This window comes from Lucilia sericata, unplaced genomic scaffold (assembly GCF_015586225.1).
Source record: "Lucilia sericata isolate MDLA Ls3-8-SP2 unplaced genomic scaffold, ASM1558622v1 Contig000161F_arrow, whole genome shotgun sequence".
Lineage (NCBI taxonomy): Eukaryota > Metazoa > Arthropoda > Insecta > Diptera > Calliphoridae > Lucilia > Lucilia sericata.
Genome location: NW_023994191.1, coordinates 384,236 through 402,897, shown reverse-complemented (window position 1 = coordinate 402,897; position 18,662 = coordinate 384,236). Strand labels below are relative to the sequence as shown.

Below are 18,662 nucleotides of genomic sequence, written 5' to 3'. Positions count from 1 at the left end.
CTTCTTAACTTTATGTTAGGTTGGAGGTGGACATATACTATGTACATAAAATCTTAAGAAATATACTATCCACTATAGGAACTGTTTTGCGTTCTTTTTCAATAAAAATGCTTGTGGGTATTATCATCAGATATTTAGAAACTCAGTTGCCTGGATGTAATGCCTATGAATTTTCCAATCTGTGTATGTGAGAAATGTTATTTTCGGACTAATATCGCTCGAAAGATATTTGGATCTAATTTTGACCAAAGCCTGGCAATGGCAAAGGAAGTGCTCCAGAGATTCAATGTCCTCTACACATGATCTATATTAGTCTGAATCCACTTAGAATACGAAACATCATACTTATCATTCTAAGGAGGAGTTGGCGACATATTCAACGAGGACTTTCGCATGCACTTTTGCTTGGAAGCGTTGTGACTATGTAAACGGTAGTATATTTCTGTTTTTGGTTTTTCAATGTATAACCCCAGGGCCGTTTGTACTCCAGCATAGAGTCATCCGCGTAGCAATGCATTCCTACGGTTATTTGCTCCAATGTTCGGCTATACCATGATATTCTATCTGGGATCATTGTTTCTAAGTTCGAAACATATTCTGTGACTGGTTTTGCCCTAAGGAGTCCACCAGATCATTGAAGCAAAAGATGGTATTAATATATATTTTGATAACAGTAATTGCAAAAATCTGTTTATAACCGTCTACGCTACATGATGGAAAAATGTCTATAAGGTTTAAGATATATAGTACCTCGAGAAGAATTAATTCCTAATCGCCTATTCTAAAATAGCCATGAAGAAATCACTGAAAACCCTATAAAAACACATGTTTAAAAAAGTCCCTCACTGAACACACTGCTTAAACAGCTGGCTTTTGTTATTGTTATTATTGTAAATGTTTTTATTTAAAAAAAATCGGAGTCCCTAAAAAGAAAAAATCCTCAAAAATGTTTCGCAACATTGTAATAGGAATTTCCGGTGGTGTTGACAGTGCTGTTAGTGCATTCCTATTAAAGGAAAGAGGTAAATTATTTGTGGTTTCTATTATTACGACCTTTAAATAAGACGTTTACACATTGTCTTAAAAAGGTTTCAATGTCTTGGGAGTATTTATGAAAAATTGGGATGAATTTGATGAAATGGGACAATGTACAGGCGAACAGGATCTATTGGATGCTGAGTATACTTGTAATAAATTAAACATTGAATTGCGACAAGTCAATTATGTTAAAGATTATTGGAATTCGGTATTTACGTAAGTTGATTAAACAAATATCAGAAAATTAAACGAGTATTCCTGAAGTAATTGAAGGTTTCTGTGTATTTTCCAGGAGTTTTCTGGAGGACTATGAAAATGGTTTAACTCCTAATCCGGATATACTTTGCAATAAACATATCAAATTTGATTTGTTTTACAAACATGCTATGGATACTTTAGGATATGATGCCATTGCCACCGGTCACTATGCCAAAACAAATTTTGGTGCCTTTTTAGAAAATTATCAGGAAAATCAAGGTACATGTTTGGAAAAAATCTTTTTTGTAAAATAATATAATATATTTTTGTTAATATTTATTTACAGATGTTAATTTACTTATACCCCGAGATAAATTTAAAGATCAAACATTTTTCCTATCGGGTATTGAAAGAAACACTTTGAAAAGGACCATGTTTCCTTTAAGTGATCTCTTAAAGAGCGAAGTTAAGCAGAAAGCTAAGGACATAGGATTAGAACGTCTAACACAGAAAAAAGAAAGTACAGGAATTTGTTTTGTAGGCAACAGAGATTTTAAGGAATTTATTAAAGAGGTGCATATATATAGATTGTATATAAATTTTGAAATTTATTAAAAAATTTAACATTTTAGTACATTACCTCCAAACCCGGCCATTTCGTGGATATTGATACAAATCAAGTGGTGGGACAACATGAGGGCATACATCAGTGGACTGTGGGACAACGTTGTCGTTTAGCCTCCTTCCTTAAGCCCTATTTCGTGGCCCAAAAAGATGTTGCCACAAATACAATTTACGTTGCCTCTGGCCATGATCATCCTGCCTTATTAAGTGATAAAATATTTGCCACCCATGTCAATTGGCTATGTCACGATCCATTTGAACATCCCGACAATGTATTGGAGTGTCGATTTCGTTTTCAACATACAAAACCTTTAGTCAAATGTAGAATTTATAGGAAATCTATGGAAAATTGTAATGATTTAATTATATTATTGGATAAACCCTTGAGGGCGGTAACTCCCGGACAATATGCTGTTTTTTACAGTGATAAAGAGTGTTTGGGTTCAGCACGCATTGTTAGTGCCACAAGTATAAAAACAACAGAATTTCTTCGTAGTGTATTTGAAAATTCATGACAATGTTATTATATATAAATAAAAATAGTGAAAAGAATTTTTGTGTATTTATTAAATCTTTATGCGGAAAGTGTTATTTTTGGGGGGAAATCTATTTTCAATAGTTGTGATCAGCCATTTCCAGACTAAAATCATTGTCTTGTTCTGTAAGCTAGCAACGCATTCTAAGTTCAGCAGTCATACATAATCGACCAATAAAATAAACTTTTTGATCAATTACTCTTCAAAAAAAAATTATAATTTTTGAGACGTCGATATTTTCATATTTGCTCTTTGTTTTCCACTTGCAAGTGAAAATTAAATAGCCCTACACTTCTTCAACTTCCCATTACAAAATTAAATTGAAACAAAAAACCAAACTAATTAGTATAGTGATGAAATAATGGTAAATATATTTTTTGTATTTTATCTTTATGCTGTTAAATATGACATATGTATGATCTTTCTTTTTAATAACAAATAAAATCTAAAATATATAAGGTTGTTGTTGTTATTGTTGTTTTTTTGGAAGTGTTTAACAAATAATATTCATTACAAACTAAAGTCATTTAAATCTAAAACATATAAGAAACAATAAGTTAAATTTGGAAATTTGGTTCGTGGTATAGAGTATAGAAAAATTTCAGCCAAATAACAAATATGAATTTCTTAAAAAAGGTCCCTTAAGTATTTTAATTAAACTACAGACTAAACAAATAAAATTTTATATAATTAGTTAATTGGTCATTCTAAACTTTTCAAAAGCTGTTTAAGAATATCCAAATGCCTACTTTTGATTCAAGATTTCATGTGGAATTTTTACTTATGTTAAATTTATAAAAAAAAATATCTTAAAAATAAGAAATTAAATTATGTAAGCAGTACGGTCAACGCATCTAAAAATCGTGTTAAATCATTTTGACGTATTTGTATAAGAGAACTTTCAAAGTGATCCTGTAAGGTAGCTGCATTGCATTTTTGAGCAGCCTGCTCAAATGCTTTGCCAAAGAAATTCTTTGGCGAATCTTCACGTACGGGAGGTATACCCACCAAAAGGCAAAGGCCTCTTTCAGCATCTATGGGACAGCTGGCTATCAAGGGTAAGTCGGGTGCTTGGCGGCTGCGTGAGACTGCTACATGACCGTTTAATATAAATTTCGCCAACATGCTTAATCCATAGGGATATGAAAAGTAAGTGTTTTCCTCATTGAGTATATAGTAGAAAAACGAACCAGTTGAGTGGACTTGGTGGGCTTCTAAACTACTTTGTACTTGTTTGAAAATGGCTTGATGCAGAAGTTTAGCTCCTTCTATGCCAGCATTTAAAATATCCTTATGATTACGTCCCAAACCATCTAAGGTCTCGAGGAAGCAATCCTCTGGTGTTTTGTCCTTCTTAACCGACTCTAAAATGGACAACATGGAATAGACATAATCAGCAGCCGAATAACGATTACGATAGCCATATTGTAAGGTAAAGGAACCATAAATAACATCTGGTATACCATATTTTTCAGCACAACGTTCCACCATAGAAAAGAATTCTTGGCGCAGCACCAAATCCATGGAAGTATACGTTTGTCTGGCATGTATCAAGGGTAAACCCATCTCCACCAACAGCTCGTGCAATTTCTTCTCACCTCTCAAAGTCCATAATTTCAATTTGCAAGCCACATACATAGAGTAACGCATCGATTCCAATACACTCCAATGGCGATATAAAACCAAATGCAAATCATTTTCAAAATGTATCTTCGAAGCACTCAAATTGCTTTGATCATTGGTTTTATTTGTTAAACGAGAGACATGTGATTGTATATTATCAATTTCCAAGGTATAAGCACTGCTTTCAATTTTACCCAAAATCAACTGTTCTGTTATGCCCACAATAGCCCACCACAAAAGATCCATATTGTCCTTGGACAATTTCCAGGCTAATTCAAATATGGTTATAGCCGAGGAGCGTCCATAAAAACTGTATTGTGTGTATTCGAACATTATGCGATCGCGTTCGTTTTCCCAGGCACGTCTTTTACGTTGTTTCATAATTCGCTGTTCATGTTTTTCCATACGAGACAATTTTTTTGGCCGTTCTGGTCGCGAGTTTGCATCCTCATTTTCAGCATCTGAATCTCCAGCTCCACTATCGTTGATTTCATCATCTTCATCATCATCGTCTTCTTCCTCGGAATCCGAATCACAGAAAATAGTTTCGAATGATGGTATATTTTCTTCAGACGAAAAATCACCCAATATGCAAACCTTTAATCGAAAGACAATAACTTTTAAAAAGTTGCAACATTTTATTTATAAACTCTAATTAGTATTAATTATAAAAGCAGGTTTATGACACCATACAGCAAAATTTACAAATTACAACATTCAATAATAAAAGCTCCTTTTTTCAGCAAACTTTTTTATTGTACAACATTATTCCCATTAATGGTGTGATCACCTTAAGCCTTCGGAAATAAGGGAATAAATATTCTATGGGTGCGAACAAAGTTCTATCTAACTACTCACATCATCTGCATTATGTACTAACTAGTGTCCAAAAGGAACTTAAACTAGATCACCACCCAGCATTTAGTCATGTCTATTCGAAATATAGGAAGCGTCTGACTCAAATTAGGCGTCATCTTGGTCTGCGCCTTGACTTTAAAGCGGTGTAAATTCTCTCATTATCACGAAAATGTCAAATGGTCAACCTGGACAGATCAGGCACATGAACACGAATAAACCCGTGGCATGTCAACATATCAGCAATGTATCATTAAGAATGATGCTTTATATACGCAAATCGAAGAGAGATGATCAATGCGGCAAAAACATTTAAGTGTACGGCCTGCGATTCCTTCCGGACGAGATTCAATTGTGAAGTAGATGTCTGAGAAAAAACGATTGAAGCCATCAAACTATTTAATGTTAGCTCCTCCACCTGAGGGTATGTTTTTAAAGACTGCCTATCATACTATATATGTATGTATATGATCTCAATATAAACTAAAAACTGGTCATTGATAATAAATATTAGAGAATATCACTTAAATGACGGACACCCCAAACTTAGAGAGAACGAAACTAGACAAACAATGGTCTAAGTTGCTGTTCTCCCACGATTATTGGTTCTTGACTCCGGAACGACACGATTCATTCTCAGCCACAGGCTGTCAACTCAGCGACAGTTATACTATCCGAAAGTTCGGTCACAGCCGAACCCTTACAATAATAACAAACTCTAAAGACACGCTTTTATAACTGTGATTATATCAGTGTTTACTACGGCACTGCCGCTTCCTATATAAAGCATTGATGTAATGCCAGGCTAATGACAAATATTTATAAGAATTGCAATTTTGGGTAACGTGAGCAGTTTTTTGCTTGAATATTTGCACGTGATACCTACATATTTACTTCATAAACCATAAAAAGGAGTTTTACTTAAGCTTTAAAAAATTCAAAATTATGTTGTATTTATTAATCAAAATTCTACATTTAGCTGCTTTATCAAAATCAAAATTTATCCAATTCATCATCATCCACGTTTATTTTCTTCATAGAACTTGAAAAAACACATGTAGTACTTACCTGTCGATCACTGTATATATTGCACACGTCCAATGGTCGATGAGCATCACAAATGAAAAATGTTACATCTTCTTCGGGTTGCAGCAATTCCACAATATCCACACAGCCACCACAATTTAACAATAAAACATACTTTACATCACCTTGATGTTCATTGTAGGCTCTTTGCAAACCAGCCAAACCCATAATGGGTACGACAGAATACAGCATGTGGTCATATTTAAATAGAGCCTGTAGTATTTTACTAGCACAAATGGCGTCGATATCATAATTGACAATAATTAAAATCCTTTTGCCAATCAATTGATTATAAAAATCTTGCCGTAAATCTTGAATAAACATAATTTTTTTTGTCAGATTTCTTAAGAGGTCAGTATTTTTTTCTTTGAGGGCTACACAATTGTTGCCGATTTTAATACGAAACAACACTATATTTTTTCAAGTCTTTTTTATTTAAATTATTTATTTATTTATTATTGGTAGAACATTTTCAATTTGTTCACATTTTATTTATTGTTTTTTTAAAGTGATTTTTAACAAAAATAAGTTGGTAAAATGTTTATTGTCTGCAAAAAACAAAAACAAATTTTTTTCTCTTCTTTGTGCAAAAAAGCGATCCACATTTTGAGATTTTTAGCGGGAAAAATCTTATTTGTGGTATACGTTCAGTGTTTATTTTGAAATTAGAAAAATCAAGATACACTGAAAACAAAAATTGTTAAGAAATTCTAAAATATTAATATTTTAGAATTTCTAATATTAGATTTACTTTACCCAGTGTGACCATTTTGGCATTTTTGCAGCTAGATTTAGCATTTTTTATTTTGATTTAGCTGTAAAATTTTAATTTAGCATTTGGCATTTTATTTAGCATTTTTATAAAATATTTTTAGCATTTTTAGCTTTTTTTGCAATTTTAGTATATAAACAAAAAACAAAAGACAAATTTTTGCAAAAAAGATTTATATTGGAAATATGTAGGTTTAACCGGAAAAAATCAGAATTAAATGTCTACCCAAACACAAGCAACAAGAAATATGAGAAATGTAATAATTTACACTGTAATTCAAAATAATGCAAAAAGCTTCATAAAGAAGCTTTTTAAAGCTGAGAAAGAGAGAAAGCGATAACAAGCAAAAATCAACAGCTCTATATAAAATAATTAAAAACAAATAATAAACAGTGTAAAAAATAGAAAAAAGACTATTAAAACACTTAAAAACATTAATCCTATTAGTGAACATAAAGTTTTTCTAAAATAAAAATTTATTGATAAATAATCTTAAAAATAACCCAAAAATGACTGATTGCAGTACGTGCAAGTCAGTAATTAGGGGAGAGACGGGAATAAGATGCAATGGTGTTTGCGATAAAATATATCATTGTACAAAAAAATGCTCTGGTGTAGACCAATATTCGATCGGAGTTCTAGAATCAAGTAATTTTGTTAGATTTATTTGCGAGGATTGTATGCAATATATAAGAAATGTGGATCTAGTGCTGGGAGAAATACAAGATGGGGTACGAATAAATAAACAAAACCTAAAGGAATATAAAAGGGAATTTGAATCATCATTAAAGAGCAACGAAAATGAAATAAAGCAATTATTACTGGCAATTGAAAAAAGATATGAAGAAAGACTTAAAATTATTGATAACACTCAAAAAGCTTGTGAAAAAAATGTACAAGAAATTAAAAAACTTTATGGAGCAATAAAAGACAATGAAAACAGTAATAAAGAAATATGTAATAGCATAGAACAAACAAATACAAAGATGTGCAATGAAATAAAAAAAGTAATAAAACAAACAAACGAAAAACAAAACAAAATGTCATATGCAGAGACAATAAAAAATGCAGTGATACCAGATCAAAATAAACAAGTGCCTCTAATTGTTAAACCTAAAGAAAGACAGGATGCTGAAAAAACAAAAGAAGAATTAAATAAAAAGGTTGATCCAGTGAATTTAAAAATAACAAAAATAGAAAACAGAAAAAATGGGACAGTAATAATACAAAGCGAAAATAATGAAGAAAGAGAAAAAATAAAAAATGCAATTCAAATTAAACTAAATGAAAATTATGATATTAAGGTGCCCAGTCCAAGAAATTTAATACTAAAAATAACGGACATAAGTTTTGACTATACGGAAGATGAAATAATAGAAAAAATTAAAAAACAAAATCCTATAATAAATGGTGAATTAAAATTAATACAAAAATACGAATATAAAATTAATGATAAAAGAAAAATTTATACTATAAAAGTAATCGTGGACAATGATACGTATTATAAACTAATATCGGAACAGAAAATAAACATAGGTTGGGAAAGATGTAGAGTATTCGATGGAACTGATATAATACAATGCATGAAATGTAGAGGATATAATCATAAAGCCAGAGAATGTAAAAATCAAGAATGTTGCTTAAAATGCCATGGTTGCCATAAAACAAAAGAATGTGACAAAGAACAAATAAATAAATGTATTAATTGTATTAGAATGAACAACAGATTAAATATGGGGTTAGATGACAATCATCAAACGAATAATAAAGAGTGTCCGGTATACCAAAACAAATTGAAAATAAAGAAAAAAAACCTAGGCCTCTATGAGTAACAATTAAAGTATATTCGTGGTGCTTACACAAATGTGCAAGGATTAATAAATAATTTTAATTTAATTGAAATAATGGCTGAAAGTGGAAATTTTGACTTCATAATTTTATCTGAGACACATTTTACTAGCGAACATGAAAGTAGTGAAATTATATTACCCAAATACGAACATTTAATATCACTGTCTAACTCTCGAAGAACTGGAGGTGTAATAATTTATTTTAAAAAAGAATGGAGAATAAATAAAATAATGGAAAAAAACGAAGACTCTAAATATTGGATACTTTTATGCAAAGCTGAACTCTACAATACAAACATTGTTATTGGTGCGGTATATAGATCACCTAGTTGTAGCGAGGCGGAATTTTGTACAATTTTCAACGATATACTCGAAGTGATATGTGATATTAACTGTGATATTATAATTAGTGGAGATTTTAATATTGACTGGTTACAGAACAGTTTTTACAAAAACAAGATAGAGAACATAATAAATGATAATGGTCTGAATCAAATAGTAAATAACTATACTCGTGTAACAAATAGATCCAATACTTTAATAGACTATGTCCTAACAAATAGTGAAAATGTGTCTATAGAAAACAGTGCTAATAATAATATAGCGGACCACGAAACATTAGTTGTTAATATAAAAACCAAATATGACAAAGAAACACATAATGAAACCAAAGAAATATTTAATTATAAAAAAAACTTATTTTATAGTTATTTAAGTGAAATAATAGCTCCAAATCTAAGTGATGACATAAATGAAATAGCATCGAATTTAGATAAATGTTTTGATGAAACAGTGAACAAATTTACGTATAGAAAAACAATAACACAACGAAGTAACATCAATAATTGGTTTAACTCAGAACTAAAAAGATTAAAAATAGATAAAATAAGAAAACATGAATTAGCCAAATTTCAAAATACGAATGAAGCGTGGTCAATCTATATATCGAGTAGAAACTTATACAAAACAAAAGTACAAAATGAAAAGAAGAAATACATAAATAACAAAATAACCAATGCGAAAGATCAAAAACAAATGTGGAACCAAATAAAAAACTTAGTGCTTAGAAAAAACCAAACTGTGATAAAATCTGTGATATTTAATCAAATAGAATATAAGGAAAATAAACAAATAGCTGACGAATTTAACAAATACTTTATAAATAGTATAAGAGAGATAAGAGATTCCATTGAAAATGTGCAATATTCAAATAGTATACAACCAGTAATAACTAATTTTAAATTCCGTGCAATAAATAATATAGAACTAAGACATATAATAAGTAAAATGAATAAAAAACAAGATTTTAACAAGATATCAAATAAAATCATTCTAGACAATTGGAGCTTAGTGGGTGACATTTTAGTCAATATAATTAATAAATCACTGGAAAATGGAGAATTTCCAACAAATTGGAAAGAAACCATAATAACACCAATAGAAAAAGTAAAAAACACGAGAAATTGTGAAGAATTTAGACCGATAAACTCATTAAAAACATGTGAAAAAATTCTTGAAAAAGTAGTAAAAGAACAACTCGAAATATATCTAGAGGAAAATTCAATTTTATCTAAATATCAATCGGGATTTCGAAATAAATATTCGTGTGAAACTACAGTGAACTATGTAGTAAACAGATGGAAAAATAAAAAGAAAAATAATAAAATAATGGCAATATTTCTGGACTTTAAGAGAGCATTCGAAACAATAGACCGCACAATATTATTAAAAAAGATGTACATGTACGGAATACAAAATAATGAACTAAAATGGTTTAATTCGTATTTAACTAATAGAATTCAATACACTAAAATTAACAATATAAAATCTAATTCAAGTATAAATGAATTACGGTGTTCCACAGGGATCAATCCTGGGTGCATTGTTATTCATTATATATATAAATGATATGCCAAATGTTTTGGAAAAAAGTGAAATTATTTTATATGCGGACGATACATTAATATTTGCTGAGGACGAGAATGATAACAATTGTAAAGATAATTTAGAGCACGATATGAACAATATCAATAACTGGTTGAAAATGAATAAACTAAAATTAAATGAAAATAAAACTAAAATAATGGAAATTAACATTACAAACAGTGCAATATTTACAATAAATAATAATATAATAGAAAAAGTAAATCAAATTAAATATCTCGGTTTTATAATTGATAAAGAACTAAGCTTTAAAGATCACATAGATTATATATGTAAAAAAATTGCCAAAAAAATCGGTTTTTTCAAACGAATAAGAAAGAATATATCAACAATGACATCAATTAATGTTTATAATTCAATAGTAAAACCACATTTCGAGTACGGTTCCACAATCATATATACATGCTGTAAAACAACACAATTAGAAAGATTACAAAAATTTCAAAACAAGGCTATGAGAATAATACTTAAATGTAACAGATATACATCAATACAACTAATGCTAAATATACTAAACTGGATGAATATCAAGCAAAGACTAGAGTTAAATACAATACTATTTATACAAAAAATGAAGAGCGGAAAAGCACCAGGATATCTATGCGAACAATTAAATTATGTAGGTGATATACAACCATATAGACTGAGAAATGCAGAAGACTTCAGACTACGGCCAGCACATAACACAACTGCGTAGCTATCGTTATTCTATAAAGGACTTAAACTATATAACTCCATGCCAACATATATAAAAAAAGAAAGAAATGAATATGTATTTAGGAAAGAATGTGTGAATTTTGTTAAAAATAATACAAATGTACTTTTATAGAGCTAAAATTAATTTAATGATTATGTAATCAAATTGTAACCAAAATTGTAACTTAAAAGTATTAATAATACTAATAAATAATAATAATAATAAAAAAAAAGATAAATAACTTGAAATTACGCCAATACAAGTGAATACTTTACTTTCATACATTCTCATATATATTTTTCCGAAAAAATCTTGGAAGTATGAGTTATAAACCTGACATCTATTCACCGAGATTTAAAATTATTTCAACGGAATTTTCAATATTTTTGTGACATGAAAACCATTTTTAAAGTGTTTTAAGGAAGACAAATAAAATTGTTTATATAAAAAAGTAAAACTAGATATATTATACTTTTCCTTCCAAAAACACATATAGGTTTTATACCATGAGCAACTAGTGTAATTAATAGAGTTTTAATGTAATTTTTGCATTCAGAAATATTTTAAAGTTAGAGACATTACATATTGCTAAATTTACAAAAATTTTGAAAAAATTTTTAGCATTTCCGTTTATCTTAATACCACGGAACTTAATTTTTTACCCTACTTCACTATACTACGTTTGAGTATACTAATCGGTTAAGAATCATTTTCTGAATCGATTAAGCCATGTAAGTCTGACCGTCTGGTAGAGGTTGAAATTATAAAAACAATAAGCACGTATGCTTTTTGATCCAATGACAAAACCTTTTAAAAATGGTTAAAGTCCGTCCTTTATTTTACCTAGCCCCGGCAGAATATACTTTCTTACTTGTTATAAATTACAATAGTTGTGTTTTGTTGCTATCAATGAGTGTTAACGCTTAAAGTTAGCAACAAAACGAACATTACCTGACTTGGCATCACTCCACAGAAGAAATCTGCTAAAACTTGAAATTATTTACATTTTCTTAAAAAAGGTTTTTTTATTTGATATTTTTTTTGATTTAAATTTTATTTTAAAATATTTTTTTATTGTTTGACATAAACACATTAATATTTGTATTTTTATTTTTGAATTGGTAGCACTTTTATCGACGTTAAAATTAACTTGTATAACAAAGAATATAAAGAAATTGGGGCTTGTCAGTTGGTACGTAAAGGAGTTGTCATTCGGTACCTAACTCTAAGTATGTATTGGTAGAATTTTTGTATTAGTATTGAAGCTCCAACCACTTTCACCACACTTTCCAAACATACATACTTGCATAAAATCGTACATAAAAATTTTAGGAAAAATAAATAACATTTAAATTTCTACATTCGCAGATTTTTTAATTTATTTTGCCCACATCTAATCATTAAACATTTAATAAATATATTTTTCGGACTTAAAATATCTTTTTTTGCAAAAAAAATAAGTTTATTTTAAATATTTTTTCATTTTCAATACCAAAATATACAACTTTGTTTTGTCAATTTTAATTTCAACACACAAAAATTAATTGTCAAAAAAATTAAAAAAACATTTTTTTTAGTTTGTGAAAAATAAAAATATTTCAGATTGTTAAATGCGATAAAATTGTGTAAAAAATTAAAAAATAGTTATGTGTTCGTGAAAAAACGTCGTTCAAGTCCTATTATCCCGGTATTTTAGCGAAAAAGTTTTGAAGTATTGTGAGAGAATTGAGTTCTCACAAGTGTGTTGAATTTACACAGAACTCGTCTGTGAAGAGAAGGAAATGTTATTGTTGTAAAACAATGTCATAGTCCAACTTCTTATTATTCTTTGTTGTATAATTTTACACGTTAACTCCTAACGTTTATAAATTTTAAATTTATATGAAATTGCCTTTGAACGTTAGCAACAAAACACAACTAATGAATTTCAGTTACAAATTAATATGAATTGTTCATAAAAACACTTAAAAAATTTTAGCATTTTTTTTTTGGCATTTTAAAATTAATTTAGCATTTTTTCCAGCATTATTTTGGATGGGATTTAGCCGCAACATTTTTTGAGACCTGGTCACACTGACTTTACCCGTCATTATAAAAATTCTACGAAAACAAAAACACCACAGGTTATACGGAGGCGCCACGAGCAAAAAACAATTTCCCTCTATTTCGCACATAACGATTTCAATGATGTTTTAATTGTATTTCCTTCTCACCAAACAATTTTAAAATCAAAATTTGTAATATTTGAGTGCATATTGGGAAGCTGATTTTAGACTTTTTGAAATGTCAAAAGTGACATCTCTGTATACTTTGTGAAAATACCGTGGAGTCAGGATAGGGAAAACTTATTATTAAAGGACCTACATATGTATTTATATTAAAAGTTTACATTAAAGAGATTAGAAAAAAATATAATCTGATTTTTATTTATATTTATACTGAATGTATAAAAGTTCAGTTTTTTTTAGAAAAATAAGCTAATCTTAAAGGACATTTTAGACTAGAATATAGACTATTAACAAATATTATAGAAATAATTCGGTATTTAGAAAAATTACATATAAATACATTCATTTAAATAATACATTTAATATGTCTTGTAATTTCGTTAGAAATCTACTCGAAATTTAGTTATTTCCCATATATTTCAAATCGGTCTGAATGGGCTACAACCAATTTTAATTTTTTTTCTGCAAATTTTATTTCTTATGTTCTCTTCACTCTTTGTTTAATTAATATTTATAAAGACAAGTAAGAATTTATAGACGGGCATGGCCGACGATATGATACCCTACACCAGTGATTATGTTAAAAATGTTGATTATTTTTTAATAAAAAAAGACAAAAAAGGGATTTTCTATATGTCCTATCCTTAAAATTTTGGTAGAGGGATTTAGGTTAGTTATCTATGCTGAATATCATCATGATATAAGTGTTTATGCCAAATGTCATCAAATTATTTTGAAAATTGGGTCTTTTAGAGTGCGCACATCCACTCAGAAAGTGATTCTGAGCCGATTGGTATACATTAGGACCAATATTTTTGGGTGTTTTTTAATTGCTTTAAACATTTTTTGAAGGCAATGACCATGGGAATATATCCTTCAATCTTTCAGGCGGAAATCTAAGCCATCTTCATATGTGCTAGGGAGTGCGTGAGGAAAAGGATAAAGGGTCTGAGAATTTACATAATTTACAGCTAAGCAGCGCTCAAGGCCTTACTATCTTATAAAGTTAGGCGGGTGTTGTAATGGACCATGTCACATCATTGAACGAACGTGGTAAAAATAACAAATTCACACTTTATTCCCGGCCATGATGGTCATTCTAGCAACGAACGGGCGGATTGCTTTGCAAATAGGCACTTATTGCCCACTTATAGGGACTGGACCATTCTTAGGTATCCCACAGCAAATTTCATATCGAAATTTGCTTGACACTGGAAAGTTACAACAGGGCTTAGACAGACAAATCGCTAAATGACGCTATCAAGGGGAAAATCCCAAAAGTTGCTATGGTTTAACAAAAGTGATCTCAGAATACTCGCAGGACACTGTGGTCTCAGATATCATCAATTCACCCCAGGAAAAGCCATATCGGCCCTCTAATTTAATCTAACCTAAACCAACTTGTATTTAGATTACATTAATTATTATTAATAATTTTCAAAAATGTTTGTAACATAAAATAATTTTCTAGTCCAAACATAATTTTGAGTTCTGATGATCATATTCAATCTAAACAAGTAAGAAAGTATAGTCGGGCGTGGCCGACCATATGATACCCTACACCAGTTATGAATATTAAATGTGATTTATTTTTCATAATAAAGCATTTATCATCAATATTCCCTTGTTCCGATACATTTAAGCAATTTATGGGGGGCTAGGGGCAAATATGGACCAAACCCGATAAAGTTTTGTGAATATATTTATATTTACATAATATTTTATTGTGCTGAATTTCATCGCGTTATTTGTGTTTATAAGTTAATTTGGGACATTCAAGTTATTGTCTGAAGGGGACTTTGTATGGGAGCTAGGGTCAAATGGGGCCCGATCTTTATGAAATTTGGCAGGGTCATCAAGACTTCTATAAAACTTAGTTGTGTCGTATTTTATCGATATATCTGTATATTTAACATAATTATGAGCTCAGAAGCCCTTTTCGGGGGGTTCTGTTCTATGGGGGCTAGGTGAAATAATGGACCGATTTTAACCATTTTCAATAGGGTCAAATCGACTCAGAAAACGATTCTAAGCCGATTGGTACACTTTAAGGTGGACGAATATTTTTGTATGTTACAAACATCAGCATAAATCCAATATACCCTCCCCACTAAAGTGGTATAGGGTATAAAAATTAACGAATGTCATCAAAGTAAATTAATAAAGTAGCGACAGTTCTACAACAAATACAACATTTACAAAAACCACAAACGATTTTGTTTTTGGTTTAAGGTCTTTGCTGTCAAAATCATATGATCTTTGTTTACAAAAATTTTCTTTGATAACAACACAAAAAAATAATATTTTAGTAAAAGACATTTTATTAGTTTAGTTTAAGAATAAATAAAAATGCAAATAAATAAAAAATGTGTCAGCAATTTATTTAAGTTTGACATACATTTAATAGAAATATAGTATTTTTTCTCCAAGAAATATGGAAACTACTTCTGGACTTATTCACTTATTCTCGGCTGGTCGTTTTGGCTTATTGTAAACAATCCAGGTGGAGGGTACATCCCGTGCATTTGATCATATTTTCAGGCCAGCTGCTACACCATTATGAAATGTTGGCCATAAACTCATATTGGCCTGGAATTCAATTTGCTGCATTTCAACAGTGGTTCCTTTAATAGGTTTCTTGCTGGTTAGACATAGTTTTGGTATTGGCATTGATTCCGTTGGTTCTTAAAGTAAACATACCTCCTCTACCCAAAGGTAAAGTCATGGTACGAGTGCACAATGTAAATAATTGTTTTTCTTGCTCCTCAATAAATTCATGATCAGAAGTTCCAGGCGATTGTGTAATATCTATCTGTTATGCGCATATCATCCGGATAACGTAGACTTAAGAATTTGGTACCTATATTATCCATGCCATCATCTAAAGCACCTTCCATTTGTGATATGCCACTTTTAGAGGGTGGACAACGAGCCGATAAGGAGTCTTCCGTGACTATGTTCATATTTTGCGAATAATTTGAACTTTTATTTAGGGCATAATTTCGTAAATCCCTACGCCTCACTTCACCTATCAATTTTTAAATTTGTATTTTGTAAAACACTTCATTATGGCAGGTGATTGTTTGCGTTGAAACAAGTGCTTCGTTATTTGTGAAAAATGTATAAAAAATTATATTTTATAAAACGCATCACCTGAAAAATACACACTTGAAACTTCAAATCGAACACCTAATTTATTCAGGCGTTCGCTTTGAAATTTTATTGAATAAATTATGTACATGTAACAGCTATCTTTATGGAAAAGTTGTGATATTGAAGCTACTCGACCTCGTACGGGAAAGGACGCAAATTGGTATATATTTCTATTGATACTACAATGAAACTCATTCTCTGAAATTAGAGCACTTATATCCATATATGAATTTTATCCAGATTTTGTAGCTGAATGGCGATTGGATAACATTACACAATCTTCATATACATACATAGCTAAAGTCACTCCATTGTAATATCGATAGAACTCGGTGACGGTGCTCCAATGTATCAATAAAGTTGGAATACAGATTTCACCTAATACGCGATCGAGTAGCTCCGTATGATAAAGTGTTCACTTTTGAATGTGAAGTGTAGGTGATGCGTTCAACGCAAAGGATTTACGAAATAACCCCCTTAGTGTAGCAAAAGTACAATTATTATTATTACCTTCCACATAATTATACGGCAATGCATTCAGTTGGTTAAAAACACTAGGAGCTTGCACCTGTGAAAGTTCCTTGTAAGACATTTGAGAACCATGCTGTTCGGTTAAAATACAAGTCTTGGAACAATTTTTCACCAGCAAAGGAAAATCCATAGCATGACGAAAAGTATAAGATTGTAATTGCATTACGTAGGCCAATTGATGCAGAAACTAATTAAGGAAAATAAAACCAAATATTTTATAATATTCATTTGAAATTAAATTGCTGGCTAACTTTGCTTGGCTCACCTTGGCTAATGGCAACAAATGTGCATGCATAATATCGTCCAATTTAAAGTCCTCATAGAGTAAATGAAAACTATAAAATATCGCCAGCATTGTATGAATAAACAAGCCGTAGTATCAATATTGTACATTGTGAATAATTTTCTTTTGATGGTTTATTATCCGATCCATCTAGAATGGACAACATAAATTGTCAATCTTCTTTATCTTTATATATTAATGTTCTGTAGAAAATATGTAACGCTAAAAATGTTATTATAAATAATTAAGAAAGGTCAATGTTACAAAATTAAAAACACATATGAAACTAAAACTTTTTCACCATAACTTCTTCTTCGGACATACAATTAAACCATCCATGGACTTGAAACTCCCATAAAAACAGCAATACGCATATGTACAATTGTCTATGTCTTGAATGAAATGGTCAATATTATTAATTTTGCTTTACATTGGGTGTCTCCTTTTATTGCAATTGAATGTAGGGAGATTGTATGAGTCAGGACAATAAAATTTTATGTGTTCTTAAAAAATTTTGTAGTAAATTATTACTATTTTGAATATATTGTTGAATAATTTTTATTTTTTGTTTGACAAGAATAAAAGTTAGAAGATTTTTTTAATTTTACTTTAACGTAAAGACACAACTGGAATTAAAGTTGAATTATAATTAAATTGAATTGAATTTTTATTTTTCGAGTACTTATTGGGATGCAAAATTGATAAATTACCAATTGGAAAACGAAAAAGTAGAATATACTTACATTGGTTGAACGGAAGGAACAGCATCATATATCAAGTTCAAACACCGACCGCTTTTAATAAAATTTGATGGAGAGAAATGGTCCATACACACATAAGCAGGTGCCGGGAGTTGCATCTTGCAAGCCTCCATCCACTTTCGTCGTCTCCTCTCATCTGTGGGGACAATAAAAAAGCTCCCATTTCCTTTTTTGGAAATTTTCTTGCAAATTATACACCTTTTCATAATTTTTTAGTACATAAACCACACAAAATTCAAGTTTTTTCACTTTTATTTTTATTTTTTATAAAACAACACACAATTTAATTTTTTTCCACTAAAACAAATATGGCAAATAATTTGACATAAAAGTCTTTGGTTGAAGCTGTCAAAAATTGCAACGTAAACAATTTTGACATTTTCGTCCATAAGTGAGTTTTAAAAAAAATAGTCAGCTGTTCTACTGAGTCTACTTTATAAATTTACTTTGAATGTCATCATAAATTTTACCAAGTCCGGCAAT

The 18,662-nt window shown here is 30.1% G+C and overlaps 3 protein-coding genes across 5 annotated transcripts; 1 reads left to right on the top strand and 2 right to left on the bottom strand.

Moving 5' to 3' along the window:
* Positions 1 to 886: 886 nt before the first annotated feature.
* LOC119601407 (mitochondrial tRNA-specific 2-thiouridylase 1) lies at positions 887 to 2,390 on the top strand. The gene is made up of 5 exons (XM_037952329.1): positions 887 to 1,022; positions 1,089 to 1,254; positions 1,331 to 1,515; positions 1,583 to 1,809; positions 1,869 to 2,390. The coding sequence occupies exons 1-5, from the start codon at positions 947 to 949 to the stop codon at positions 2,373 to 2,375; spliced, it is 1,161 nt and encodes a 386-aa protein (XP_037808257.1). The 5' UTR covers positions 887 to 946; the 3' UTR covers positions 2,376 to 2,390.
* Positions 2,391 to 2,738: 348 nt separating this feature from the next.
* Positions 2,739 to 6,531, bottom strand: LOC119601424 (cell division control protein 45 homolog). The gene is made up of 2 exons (XM_037952358.1): positions 5,943 to 6,531; positions 2,739 to 4,616 (listed from the first exon to the last, which is right to left on the bottom strand). Exons 1-2 carry the CDS (start codon positions 6,282 to 6,284, stop codon positions 3,225 to 3,227), a joined length of 1,734 nt encoding a protein of 577 aa, XP_037808286.1. The 5' UTR covers positions 6,285 to 6,531; the 3' UTR covers positions 2,739 to 3,224.
* Positions 6,532 to 15,811: 9,280 nt separating this feature from the next.
* On the bottom strand, positions 15,812 to 18,616 carry LOC119601403 (anaphase-promoting complex subunit 1-like). Of its 3 annotated transcripts, none has more exons than XM_037952324.1 (4): positions 18,162 to 18,616; positions 17,401 to 17,568; positions 17,115 to 17,322; positions 15,812 to 16,479 (listed from the first exon to the last, which is right to left on the bottom strand). In XM_037952324.1, the coding sequence occupies exons 2-4, from the start codon at positions 17,488 to 17,490 to the stop codon at positions 16,232 to 16,234; spliced, it is 546 nt and encodes a 181-aa protein (XP_037808252.1). In that variant the 5' UTR covers positions 17,491 to 17,568; positions 18,162 to 18,616; the 3' UTR covers positions 15,812 to 16,231. The 3 variants fall into 3 exon arrangements, with proteins under 3 accessions (XP_037808252.1, XP_037808253.1, XP_037808254.1); XM_037952325.1 differs by lacking the exon at positions 18,162 to 18,616 and adding an exon at positions 17,743 to 17,804; XM_037952326.1 differs by lacking the exon at positions 18,162 to 18,616 and having other exon boundaries at positions 15,812 to 16,404; positions 17,401 to 17,619.
* Between the last annotated feature and the right edge of the window lie 46 nt (positions 18,617 to 18,662).

Excerpts from the sequence above, each read along its gene's own strand:
- LOC119601424 (XM_037952358.1), bottom strand. The coding sequence starts at position 6,284 with ATGTTTATTCAAGATTTACGGCAAGATTTTTATAATCAATTGATTGGC. Across the intron at positions 4,617-5,942 it reads ATATATACAGTGATCGACAG|GTTTGCATATTGGGTGATTT; the intron begins GTAAGTACTACA and ends TTTCGATTAAAG.
- LOC119601403 (XM_037952324.1), bottom strand. The coding sequence starts at position 17,490 with ATGCTGGCGATATTTTATAGTTTTCATTTACTCTATGAGGACTTTAAA. Across the intron at positions 17,323-17,400 it reads ATTTGTTGCCATTAGCCAAG|TTTCTGCATCAATTGGCCTA; the intron begins GTGAGCCAAGCA and ends TTCCTTAATTAG. Across the intron at positions 16,480-17,114 it reads GCCGTATAATTATGTGGAAG|GTGAAGTGAGGCGTAGGGAT; the intron begins GTAATAATAATA and ends AAAAATTGATAG.
- LOC119601407 (XM_037952329.1), top strand. The coding sequence starts at position 947 with ATGTTTCGCAACATTGTAATAGGAATTTCCGGTGGTGTTGACAGTGCT. Across the intron at positions 1,516-1,582 it reads AAATTATCAGGAAAATCAAG|ATGTTAATTTACTTATACCC; the intron begins GTACATGTTTGG and ends ATTTATTTACAG. Across the intron at positions 1,810-1,868 it reads TTAAGGAATTTATTAAAGAG|TACATTACCTCCAAACCCGG; the intron begins GTGCATATATAT and ends TTAACATTTTAG.